The sequence below is a fragment of the Hypanus sabinus genome, chromosome 11, assembly GCF_030144855.1.
Source record: "Hypanus sabinus isolate sHypSab1 chromosome 11, sHypSab1.hap1, whole genome shotgun sequence".
Lineage (NCBI taxonomy): Eukaryota > Metazoa > Chordata > Chondrichthyes > Myliobatiformes > Dasyatidae > Hypanus > Hypanus sabinus.
This window is the reverse complement of record NC_082716.1, coordinates 77,396,264-77,409,320: the sequence shown is the minus strand read 5'-3', so window position 1 is coordinate 77,409,320 and position 13,057 is coordinate 77,396,264. Positions and strand designations below refer to the sequence as shown.

Here is a 13,057-nt window from a genome sequence, read left to right as displayed (position 1 = left end):
TGCTGAAGAAATGCTGCAGCAAGGTGCATTTTCAAATACAACATTAAATCAGCACAGCATAATTTTCACAAAACTATTCAAAAAGGATGGCAGTTGACCTAGTATCTTGACCAACATTCATCCCTCAGAACAGGTGAGCTAATCATTGTTTGAGATATTCTAGTTTGACACTTCCTACACAACTGTGGCTACATTTAAAAAAAAAATTTAAACTATAAAGCCAAAGCTGTAATTCTTAAAAAAATGTTGCACTTTCATACAGATCATTAAATTTAGCACATATCAGGCATCAATTTCTGGATCTTGCTGCTCTGCAAGTATGAACTATTTATTGCATTGTCCACCCATGACATGTTTATCAATTCCAAAGTCCAGCTGAGGTGTGTGCATTTTTCATTGATGGAAAAAGTAAAAAAAAATTCTATAAAAAGCAATTTACATTTACCTGGAGTGGGAAACAAAGTCATATACAGGAATCTCAACTATTTTTCCTCCAATAATATCTCTCAGGGTATTGAATATCAATTCATTATCAAAGGCATCTGCAAGCAAAAAAAATAAAATAACTGCAGTTCCAGTAGATTAGAAATCAAAACTATGCTTTCAATTGAAAACTTATTTATGATTTACATACCTGGGTGATCAAAGTTAAACTGACCCTTCATTGCTTTTCCTTTCTGTTCAGGCGTCAGGACTCTATAAAAGCTGTCTTGGCTCACGATAACCACCTGGCGTTTGTGATGGTCGATCTCATTTTGACCAAGTAACTGGACTATTTTCGTACAAACTGAAGACTACCTCAGAGAGAGAAAAAATGTGATACATAAGCTGTGATTTCTATATTGGGGCCTTCCCTAAAATCCTTGGTATTGAACTGCACTCAGACCAGAGTTAAATTTGGAATTAAACCAATGGTGTTTATTTATCTGATGTAGTTTTTAAAATAAAAATTTGTTACAATATTCAAGTAAATTATACTGAAATTATGCAAAATTTAAAAGCTTTTACATGGAGTTTTGACTTATCAGGTTTGTGAACATTTGGAAATATTTTTCAAAGAGTCGCTTGCTTCAAAAAGCTATTATTTCAGAAATTTTCAGAATGGAGATTTTCTGTTGCATTTCCTGGAACAAATTCACATGATAGAAAAATTACCAAGCACTATGGTGAACTAATCTTAGTATTTTCCACTTTAGTACAAGTAAAAGCTATCAATCATACACAGCAAAAACCACTAGAATTAATTTTTCTTTCATTTTCTGGACTCATTTTGCATCTTAGGCAGAGTGGAGTCATTATCAACAATAGACTTAACAGTACAAGGCCTATCACTGCTGAAACACAGTTATGTCTATTAAAAGTTAAGCAATTTTGTCTTTTTATTTTTGAAAGAAATGCGACTGAACAATTTGCAGTCACTGTGATTTCAATACAGTGAATGCGTAGTATTTTCCCATCAGTCATTGACAGGCACTTGGCACCCTTCCATCAGAATTTGATTTATTACATGTCATGTAATTTGCTGTCATGCCACAGTGCAAAGTCATTCAGTACTGGAGTGCCTATGACTTTTGCACTGTACTGTACTTGTCAACATGAAGCGCTGCAGGAGGGGCGTGGAACTGGCAGCAGAGGAGTTCTAGGGGTGAGGTGTGGTGTGGGTGCAGACAAGATTATTTGAACAATTGGTTTATTGATCATTACAGAATGTTCTTTCGTGCTTCTTGCTCCCTCCCTCCCTTTTCCCAACCATGATTCCCCTCTCCCAGTCTCCTTCCCACTCTCAATCCACAATAGAGATCTAATCAGAATCAGATTTATCATCATTCTGATATGTCATGAATTTTTTTGTGGCAGCTGTAGAGTGCAATACATAAAATTACTACAGGACCGTGTAAAAGTCCAGGCACTCTAGGTATGAATATTTGTGTCCATAGATTATAAAGAGAATATAAACTTGCCCATTTATTCAAAATTTAAGGATGATTTAATTTATGTTTATTACTGTTTTTAAGAGACAGTAATTAGTATGGGAGAAGGTGGGGAATGACTGATTAGACCATTAAGACCTAACACCACAAGATATAGGAATAGAATTAGGCCATTTGGTCCATAGAGTCTGCTCCACCATTTCAGCATGACTGATCCATTTCCTTCTCAGTCCCAATCTCCTGCCTACTCTCCGTAACCATTCATGCCCTGACTAATCAAGAGTCTATCAACCTCTGTCTTAAATATACCCAATGACTTGGCATCCACAGCCACCTGTGGCAACAAATTCCACAGATTCACCACTCTCTGGCTGAAGAAATTCCTCATCTCTGTTCTAAACGGATATCGCTCTATTCTGAGGCCGTGTCCTCTGGTCTTAGGCTCCCCCACTATAGGAAACGTCCTCTACACATCCATGCTATCGAGGACTTGCACCATTTGATGAGTTTCAATGAGATCACCCCCCGCCCCCCCACTAATCTTCTAAATTCCAGAGAGTACAGGCCCAGAGCCATCAAATGTTCTGCATAAATCAACTCTTTCAATCTTGGAATTATTATTGTGAACCTCCTCTGAACCCTCTCCAATACCAGCACAACTTTTCTTAGATAAAGTGCCCCAAAACTTCACAATAGTCCAAGTGAAGCTGCACATTAAGCCTCAACATTACATCCTTGTTTTTATATTCTGGGTCCTCTCAAAATGAATGCTAACACTGCATTTCCCTCCTTACCACAGATTCAACTTGCAGAGTAGAGAATCCTGCATGAGGCCTCCCAAGTACCGTTGCATCTCAGATTTTTAAATTTTCTCCACATTTACAAAATAGTCTACGCTTTTATTTTTTCCACCGAAGTGTATGACCATATATTTCCCAAGTCTGTATTCCATTTACCTCTTCTTTGCCTATTCCCCAATCTGTCCAAGTCCTTCTGCAGCCTCTCTGCTTCCTCAACACTAGCTGTCCCTCCACCTATCTTTGAATCATCTGCAAACTTGGCCACAAAGCCAACAATTCTGTTATCCAAATTATTGACATACAAGGTAAAACAAATCAGTCCCAACACAGACCCATGGAACACCCCTAGTTACCAGAGCTAACCAGTAAAGGCTCCCTTTATTCCCACTCTTTGCCTCCTACCAATCAGCCAATGCTCTATCCATGCCAGCATCCTACCTATAAATGCATGGCTCTTAACTTGTTATGCAGACTTGTCAAAGGTCTTCAAAAACCCAAGTACAGAACATTCACCGATTCTCCTCTGACTTTCTTGCTTGTTATTTCTTGAAAGCATTCCAACAGATTTGTCAGGTGAGATATTCCCACGAGGAAACAATGCTGACTATGTGTAGACCATGTGGTCCAGGTGATTTATCTACCCTCAGACTTTTCCGTTTCCCAAGCACCTTTTCCCTAGTAATGGCAACTTCACTCACTTCTGCCCCCTGACACTCTTGAACTTCTGGCATGTCTTCCACAGTGAAGACTGATGCAAAAGTACTTATTCAGTTCATCCACCATTTCCTTGTCCCCCATTACTACCTCTCCAGCATCATATTCCAGTATCTACTCTTGACCCTCTTTTATACTTTATATCACAAGAAACTTTTGCTAACTTCTTTAATATTATTGGCTAGCTTACATTCGTATTCTATCTTTGCCCTTATTATGACTTGTTATTTCTGCTGGTTTTTAAAGCTTCCTAATCCTCTAACTTCCCATTAATTTTTGCTCTATTACAGTATATGCCCACTCCTTGGCTTTTATGTTGGCTTTGACTTCCCTTGGCAGCTATGGTTGCATCATCCTGCAACTTTTGAGTTGTTCCCATAAACTCCAGCAATTGCTATTCTGTCGTCATCTCTGCTAGTGTCTCCTACCTATCAACACTGGCCAGCTCTTCTCTCATGCCTCTGTAATTGACTTTACTCCATAGTAATACTTAAATATCTGACTTTAGCTTCTCCTTTTCAAATTGCAGGGTGAATTCTATCATATTATGATCACTGCTCCCCAAAGGTTTCTTTATCTTAAGCTCGCTAATCAATTCCAGTTCATTGCACAACACCCAGTCCAGAAGACCTGATCCCTTAGTGGGTTCAACCACAAAGTGTTCTTAAAAAGCCTCCTTGTAGGCATTCTACAAATTTACAAATTCCCCTTCTTGGGATCGAGCACCAACCTGGCTCTCCCAATATACCTACATATCGAAACCAACCTCTTCCCCCCATGACTATTATAACATTTTTGGGCTTTTTGACATGTATTTTCTAACACCCATTGTAATTCAAAGCCCGCATCTTTGCTACTTTTCAAAGGCCTGCATACAACTCTCATTAGGGTCTTTCTGATCGCATGTCACCTCTCTCCAAAGATTTGATTTCATTTTTTCTCCTTCTCTATGACTTTCCACATACAGCTACACCATTTTAATAAATCTCAACACAAGTTGTCTTTTGCATGAAAACTCCAATTTTTCCATTTTAATAACAATATACAAGGCCCTTCCATACAAAAAAATTCATTAAATTGGCTGATGTTTGAAACAGGGATTAAACCAAAAAAAAAGGAACAAAAATGGGATCTGTGTAGCTCTTGATGAGATCATGCTCAATTTAGTGCTGCAATCAGCATTTTCTCTTCAGAGAGGCATCAGATCTGAAAGCAAAACGTATTGTGGCCAAGAGTGCACAGAATGGCTGCTATAGAGCACAGGGCACAGTAGAAATGAGGAAAAGGGCTTCACAACTTACAAAGCATAATACTTGAGTCCTGGTGCACAAGATAGTGATCAGGAGGGATACCCAGTGCAAAATAGGGATGGGCTGAGGAGTGGGCAATAAGGTGTTGGTGCAGGGCAGCATTTTGGCAGGCATTAGAAGTAGCTGGCAGGATGTGACTGGGATAATACCAACCAGGAAATAGAATTCCTCATTTATAGAGGTCATTTGTCACAAGTCATTCAGTGATCTTACAAGTTAAGGCCAATGTGAATATTAATGTCCCACCCTTGCCTACATTATTCTCTGTCCTTACCACACATAACACTCCCACAGAGAGGTCAAGCTGCCAAAGTAGCAATAACGAACAATGTTTTTCACCAACTCCATTTGGACAGTAAAAGTGGGTCAGACAGCTCTTGTAATTGTAGTCTGCACCAGACAGAGATGACCAACTAGTAATGAAAGTCAAGAGGGGTCCCCAGGCCATAAACCAGCTCAACATCAGAAACTATTGGCAGGATAACACCCAGCACTATCAATTTAAAGTGACATAAGGGTCTGCAGATGCAAGAATCTGGAGCAAGAGAAAGCAAACTGCTGGAGGAACTCAGCAGATCAGGCAACATTTGTGAAGGCTAAGATATCGTCAAGGTTTTATGCCAAGATCCTGCAACGGAATTGTTTGCAGAGGGGCAGTGGACAGTATAAAGATATTAAATTTATGGCAATCGCTTCAATCAACTGTATGCATCACCGTTCCCAACTCCCTCTGCAACCTCATAGGCAGCATACTTTCATTGGCAACTCCCTCATCCCACCATCCAATTTCCATCACCCAAGGAAAGCTCTGCTCTTTCCATTAAACCTTGGCATAGTCAAGAGGCCAGCAACAGATACTCATGGATCAAAGTTATATATGCACACCGAAGAAAACGGGAACATCTTCCACTGAAACAATGATAGAAATGATAGAAACAATTCTATCTAATAAAGAAATATTCAGTCGCACATACAAGGGTGATAAATGGAAAAACACAAGGTATTAAAACACAGACTCAAAAACTTATGGTTCTGATTTTTGTTTTGTTTTGCAACAAAGTTCTGAACATAACAAGACTAATCCTATGTGACAAATAACATTCTTCCCTTTTCAAAGATGAGTCATACTGGAGTGGTACCTGCCGGCATTGCAGCAGTCCAGCCCAATCCCGATCAGACCACAAGATATATGGCTCAATATGCTCCTTCAGCCCTTCAAGTCGGCTCCATCATGGCTTATTTATTATCCCCCTTAACTCCATTCTCCCGCCTTCTCCCGGTAACCTATCACTAATCAAGAACCTATCAACCTCCGCTTTAATGACTTGGCCTCCATAGCCATCTGTGGCAATGAACTCCACAGATTCAACACCCTCTGGCTAAAGAATTTCTTCCTCATTTCTGTTCTAAATAGATGCCTCTCTATTCTGAAATTGTACTCACTTGTCCTGGACTCCTCCACTATAGGAAAATCATCTCCACATCCACCCCCTATAAGCCTTTCAATACAGTATTCAATAGGTTTCAATGAGGCACCCCCCCCCCCCCCCCCGTCCAAATGCTGTAAACTCCAACAAGTGCAGGACAAGAGGCATCAAATGCACCTCATAATTAAACTCTTTCGTGCCTGGAATAATTCTTGTGAATCACCTCTGGACCCTCCCCCATTCCAGGACAGCTTTTCTCAGATAAGGGGTCCAAAACTGTACACCACACTCAAAATGCAGTCTGACCAATGCTTTATATAGCCTCAGCATAATATCCTTGCTTTTATATTCTGGTCCTTTCAAAATTAATGCTAAAATTGCATTTGCCTTCCTTACAACTGACTCAACTTACAAGTAAATCTTTAGGGAATCCTGCACAAGGACTTTCAAGTCCCTTTGCACCTCTGATTTCAAAATATTTTCCCCATTTACAATACAATCTACGCCTTTATTCATTCTATCAAAGTGCACGACCATACACTTGCCTGCACTGTATTCCATCGGCCACTGTATTGCCGATTCTCCCTATTTAAGTTCTCTGCTTCCTCAGCATGACCTGCCCCTCTACCTGTCTGTGCATTGTCTGCAAACCTGGCCACAAAGTTATCAATCCCATCAGTAAAATCATTTACATATAATATGAAAATGTGGTCCCAACCCCAACCCCTGAGGAACACCACAAGCCAACCAGAAAGGTCCCCTTTACTTCCACTGTGACTCGAGAGTCGATCTTATTTTATTTAGCGATACAGTGCTGAATAGGCCCTTCCGTCCCTTCAGGCTAAGCCACCCCAGCAACCCCAATTTAACCATAACCGAATCACAGATTGACCAATTAACCTTAACAATCGACTCCAACATCTTCTCAACCACTGAAGTCAGGCTAAGTGGGCTATCTTCTGCCTCCCTTCCTTCTTAATTTGTGGAGTGACATTTGCAACTTTCCACACCTCCAGAAACATTTCAGAATTTGGTGTTTCTTGAAAGATCGTTACTAATGCTTCCACAGTCTCTTCAGCCAGCTTTTTCAGAACCCTGGGGTGTAGTCCATCTGGTCCAGATGACTTATCTACCTTCATACCTTTCTGCTTCCTGAGCACCTTCTCCTTAATATTAACGCCGACACTCACTTCTGGCCCCTGACACTCTCACATTTCTGGCATTCTGCTACTGACAAGTGAAGGCTGATGCAAAATACTTATCAAGTTATTCTGTTGTTTCTTTGTCTCCCCCCCCCCCCCCCCATTACTACCTCTCCAGTGTCATTTTCCAGTTGTCTGATAGCTACTCCCACCTCTCTTTTACTCTTTAGATCTGGAAAAACAACTCTTGGTATCCTCTAATATTATTGGCAAGCTTAACTTCATATTTCATTTGTTCTCTCCTTACAGCTTTTTAGTTGCCTTCTGTTGATCTTTAAAAACTTCCCAATTCTCTAATTTACTACTATTTTATCTGCCCCCTTTTTCTTTTATGCTTCTTTGAATTCCCTTGTCAGCTACAAATGTGTCATTCTCCTTTTAGAATACATCTTCTTGGTTGGGATGTATCTATACTGCATCTGCTGACTTACTCCCAGAAACTCCAGCCTCTGCTCTTCTGCGCCATCCCCACTAGTGTCCCCTTCCAATCAAGTTTGCCCACCTCCCCTCTCGTGCCTCTGTAATTCCCTTTACTCCACTGTAATACTGACACATCTGACTTTACCTTTTCCCTCTCAAACTGCAGGGTTAATTCTTTCATATTATTATCACTGGTTCCCAAGGGTTCTTTTACTTTAAACTCCCTAATCACAACAACCAATCCAGAACTGCTTTTCCACTAGTGGGCTCAACCACAAGCTGCTCTAAAAAAAGACATCTGTAGGCATTCTACAAATTCCCTCTCTCAGGATCCAACACCAACCTGATTTTCCCAATCTACCAGCATAATGGAATTCTCTGTGACTATCATAATTTTGCTCTTTTTCCATGCCTTTTCCATCTCCTGTTGTAATCTTTAGCCCACATACTGGCTACTGTTCAGAGGCCTGTATACAACTCCCATCAGAGTCTTCTTACCCTTGTAGTTTTTTTTAAACTCTACCCACAAAGTTTCTACATTTTTTGATCCGATGTCACCTCTTTCAAGGATTTGATTTTTTTTAAAAAAACACAGCCACCCCACCCCCTCTGTCCATCCTTTTGCCACAATGTGTATCCTTGTATGTTAACTTCCCAACTATGACCTTCTTTCAGCAACAACTCGTAATGCCCAGTCATTCATGCCTGCCATTCTCTAACTGTGCTACAAGATCTACAATATTCTGTTTATTGTGTGCATTCAAATATACCTTCAGCCCTGTATTCATCACCCTTTTTGACTTTGTTTCCTCGTTACACATCAACTCATCCCACTAATTGCAATTTTGCCCTACCATCTGCCCGTCCTTCCTCAGAGTCTCACTATACACCATATCAACTTGTATACCAACTGCCGCATTCTCAGCCTTATCACTCCAATTCCAAATTAGTTTAAATCCTCCCCAACAGTTCTAGCAAACCTGCCTCCAAGAACATTGCCTCTCCCCCCCACCCCTTACATTCAGGTGTAACCTGTTCTTTTTGTACAGGTTACATCTTTCCCAGAAGGGACCTAAATGACCCAGAAGTCTGAAATTCCATCCCCTGCATCAATTCCTCAGCACCGCATTCACCTGCCAAATCATCATATTCTTACCCTCACTGGCATGTGGCACAGGTAGCAATCCAGAATTACTACCCTGGAGGTCCTGCTTTCCAGCTTTCTACCCAAATCTCTATATTCTATAATCAGGACCCTGTGCTACTAATGGCTTGCTGTAGTACATCATTAGGGCAACTGTTGAATCAGCATTTCACCACTACATGATGGATAAAGCACTCCATTGTCTTTTAACAGCTTGGACTGTGAAAGATGCTCGAGTAGTCCGTAGGGTGGTTTATGACTTGCAGTCAGCAAATATTCCCTTGAACTAATGATAAAAGTAAAGCACAGAAATGTCTTCCTAGTTTACTGGAATTGTTTAACACCAGTCATACAGGAGCTCAATGATATCAATTAGGGACAAAGCTTATTGCAGGACTACTAATGATAACTGGGTACCTGTTGCTCGGAACACTATAAACAGGACTCAGATACTGACACTACTTCGTCCAGAAAAAGTTTGCTAGTGCCTTCCATTCCAACTTAAAATTACTTCTGCAAACAACTGCTAATTAAACCAAATTTTGAGGTCATTTTGTTTCAACAATTTCAAATGAGTCTGCTACTGTAGCTTTCACCTCTGAAGCACTTGTTCCACCTTTGGCTTACACTGTCATCAAGCTGTTGTAGTTGCTGAAAATATATTCAAATATAAGCAGAAACTATGTGCTGGCTTCTCGCACTTAACCTATTGTAATAGTCTTCCATATCTTGACTGCAGAATTTTTCTATTCAAAATGAGGAAATTGGATTTCACAATTAATCTTCGAGAATTTATAACAGCAGGAAAAACTGAATAAACAGAAGGTCTACAGTATTCTCCACAGAAAGATACTCTAGCAGACACGCTGAGGCAAATAACCTGGCTTCTGACCTGAAAATTCTGTCTAATGTATAGATGCAAAAATATGGGGTTGTGATTTGAAGGCATTGTTACAGACATGCTGCTTGAATAGGCTGCAAATGGGAAGATAATGGCAAATTAAGAAATTAAATTGGGTACTGGGCAGTCAATTGTCAAAAGGTTCAGGAATAGTCAAGACTAATTGGCTTATTCTTGTTAGCTAAATGGGAGTTTAATGTCCAAGGATACAAATTGTATCAGAAGGACAGGCAGGAAGGAGGGGGAGGGGGAGGCATTGCTCTGTTGGTAAAAAATTGAAATCAAATCATTAGAAAGAGGTGACATAGGGTTAGAAGGTATTGAATCATTGTGGATAGAGCTAAGGAACTGCAAAGGTACAGACGCTGGTGGGAGTTGTATACCGACCCCCAAACAGTAGTAATGATGTTGCCTACAAATTACAATGGGAGATAGAAAATGCAGTTAATGTTACAACGGGGGAATTCAATATGCAGAGATTGGGAAAATCAGGTTGGTGCTGGATTCCAGGAGGGGGAATTTCTAGAGTGCCTATGAGATAGCTTCTGATAGCTTTTGTGGATGAGCCCACTAGGGGATCAGCTATTCTGGATTGGGTGTTGTGCAATGAACCTGAATTAGAGAGCTTAAGGTAAAAGAACCCTTATGGGCAAGTGATCATAAAATGATCGAATCACCCTGAATTTTGAGAGGGAGAAACTGAAGTCAGATCTATCAGTATTCCAGTAGAGTAAAAGGAAATTGCAGATATGAAAGGAGTTGACCAGAATTGATTGGAAAAGAACACTGGCAGGAATAATGGCAGAGCAACAATGGCTGGAATTTCTAGAAGCAATTCGGAAGACACAGGATATAAACATCCCAAAGAGGAAGAAGTATTCTAAAGGAAAATGACAAAACGGTGGTTAACAAAAGAAATCAAAGCTAATAGAAAAGTGAAAGAGAGGGCATATAATTGAGCAAAAATTAGTGGGAAGTTAGAAGATTTGGAAGCCTTTAAGAACCATCAGAAGGCAACTAAAAAGTCATTAAAGGTAAAGAAAGTAAGCTAGCCAATAAAGACACCAAAAGTTTTTTTCAGATACATAAAGTGCAAAATAGAGGTGAGAGTGGATATTGGACCACTGGAAAATGATGCTGGAGAGGTAGTAATAGGGGACAAAAAAAAATGGCAGACGAACTTAGTAAGTATTTTGCATCAGTCTTCACTGATGAAGACACTAGCAGTATGATCGAAGTTCCAGGTACAGGGATTATGAAGTGTGTGAAGTTACCATAACTGGATTGTAGTAGCATGAGTGGTGAATTTTCAAGAATCAATTGATTCTGGCATGGCTCCAGGGGACTGGAAAATTGCAAATGTCACTCCACTCTTCAAGAAGGGAGAGAGGCAGAAGAAATGAAATTATGGGCTAATTAGCCTGACTTCATCTGTTGGGAAGATGTTGGAGTCCATTGTTAAGTATGAGGTTTTGGGTTACTTGGAGGCACATGATAAAATAGGTCATAGTCAGCATGGCTTCCTCAAGGGAAAATCTTGCCTGACAAATCTGTTGGAATTATTTAAAGAAATAACAAGCAGGATAGACAATGGAGAATCAGCTGATGTTGTGCCCTTAGATTTTTAGAAGGCCTTTGACATGATGCCACACATGAGGCTGCTTAACAAGCTACATGCCAATGGTATTTCAGGAAAGATTCTAGCATAGATAATGCAGTGGCTGATTGGCACCATGCAAAGTAGGAATAAAGGGAGCCTTTTCCGGTTGGCTGCTGGAGACTAGTGGAGTTCCACAGGGGCCTGTGTTGGGACCAATTGTTTTTAAGTTATTTGTCAATGATTTGGGTGATGGAATCTATAGCTTTAGTGCAAAGTTTGGCAGATGATATGAAGACTGGTCAGGTAGTTTTGAGAAGTAGAGAGGCTACAGAAGGACTTAGACAAATTAGGAGAATGGGCAAGAAATGGCAGATGGAATACAGTGTAGGCAAGTGTATAGTCATGTAATTTGGTAGATGTAAGGGTTGGCACTTTTCTAAATGGAAAATAGAAAATTCAAAGAACTGAGACGCGAAGGGACTTGGAAGTCCTTGTGCAGGATTCCCTAAAGGTTGATTTGCAGGTTGAGTCTGGTGAGGAAGGCAAATACAATGTCAGCATTCATTTCAAGATGACTAGAATTTAAAAGCAAGGATGTAATGTTGAGAATTTATAAAGCACTGGTGAGGCTTCACTTGGAGTATTGTAAGCAGTTTTGGGGCCCTTATCTTAGAAACGATGTGCTGAAACTAGAGAGGGTTTAAAAGGAGGTTCACAAAAATGATTCCAGGATTGAATGGCTTGTCATATGAAGAGCGTTCGCTGGCTCTGGGCCTATAGTCATTGGAATTAAGAATGAGGGGTGGCCTCATTGAAGCCTATCGAATGGTGAAAGGCCTTGAGAGACCAGAAGCTTTCAGTGTTGGGAGAGTTTAAGAGCAGAGGTCACAGCCTCAGAAAAGAGGGGATGAGGAGGTACTTCTTTAGTCAGAGTGGTGAATCTGTGGAATTATTTCCCCACAAACAGCCATAGAGGCCATGTCTTTATGTATATTTAAGGCAGAAGTTGATAGATTCTTGATTAGCCAGGGCATGAAGGGGGATTGGAGCCGAGAGGAAAAATGGATCAGCCACGATGAAATGGTGGAGCAGACTCAATGGACCAAAAGGCCTAATTCTGCTCCTATATCTTATGAATCTCAATCTAGTCAAAGAAGGACCACTTCCTCTTCAGCACATATTTCACTATTAGGCACACGTGCCCCTGCCATTTATCTGCTACAGCTCTGCACAGAACAGATCTATGCACGGAAGACAATTTTTTTTTTATAAAAAGAGCCAGAAACAGAACATGGTGCACATTAATAATTACTGAATATTAAATGTTTACAGGAAAGTGCCAGATATTTCAAACTGCTTGAAGAATACAATGAAAACATTCTTAAATGCCATTGCATGTATTCACATCATTTATCCCCAAGTGCATGATTGTCCGAAAATACCTCCCAATACACATTATGTTAAAAACCCTAATGCATGACCCAAAATTATTTTAGGACTTAAAGTGCCACAATTTAAAGCTAGAAGTCTTCAGTTGGTTGTGAAGGGATTTAAAGATATGCAATAGAATCAGCAGGATTTAGTGCATTTAATTTTTTCCAGCATCTG

At 40.2% G+C, this 13,057-nt stretch overlaps 1 protein-coding gene across 4 annotated transcripts in view; it reads right to left on the bottom strand.

The window, feature by feature from the left end:
• The window catches only part of uck2a (uridine-cytidine kinase 2a), a 42,793-nt gene that overhangs the window by 24,036 nt on the left and 5,700 nt on the right, over positions 1-13,057 (bottom strand). For all 4 annotated transcript variants that reach the window (XM_059984774.1, XM_059984772.1, XM_059984773.1 and 1 more), the window contains exons 2-3: positions 635-794; positions 446-542 (exon numbers count right to left, since the gene is read on the bottom strand). In XM_059984774.1, the coding sequence (XP_059840757.1) occupies positions 446-542; positions 635-794 (257 nt within the window). The remainder of the gene's footprint in view (positions 1-445; positions 543-634; positions 795-13,057) is intronic.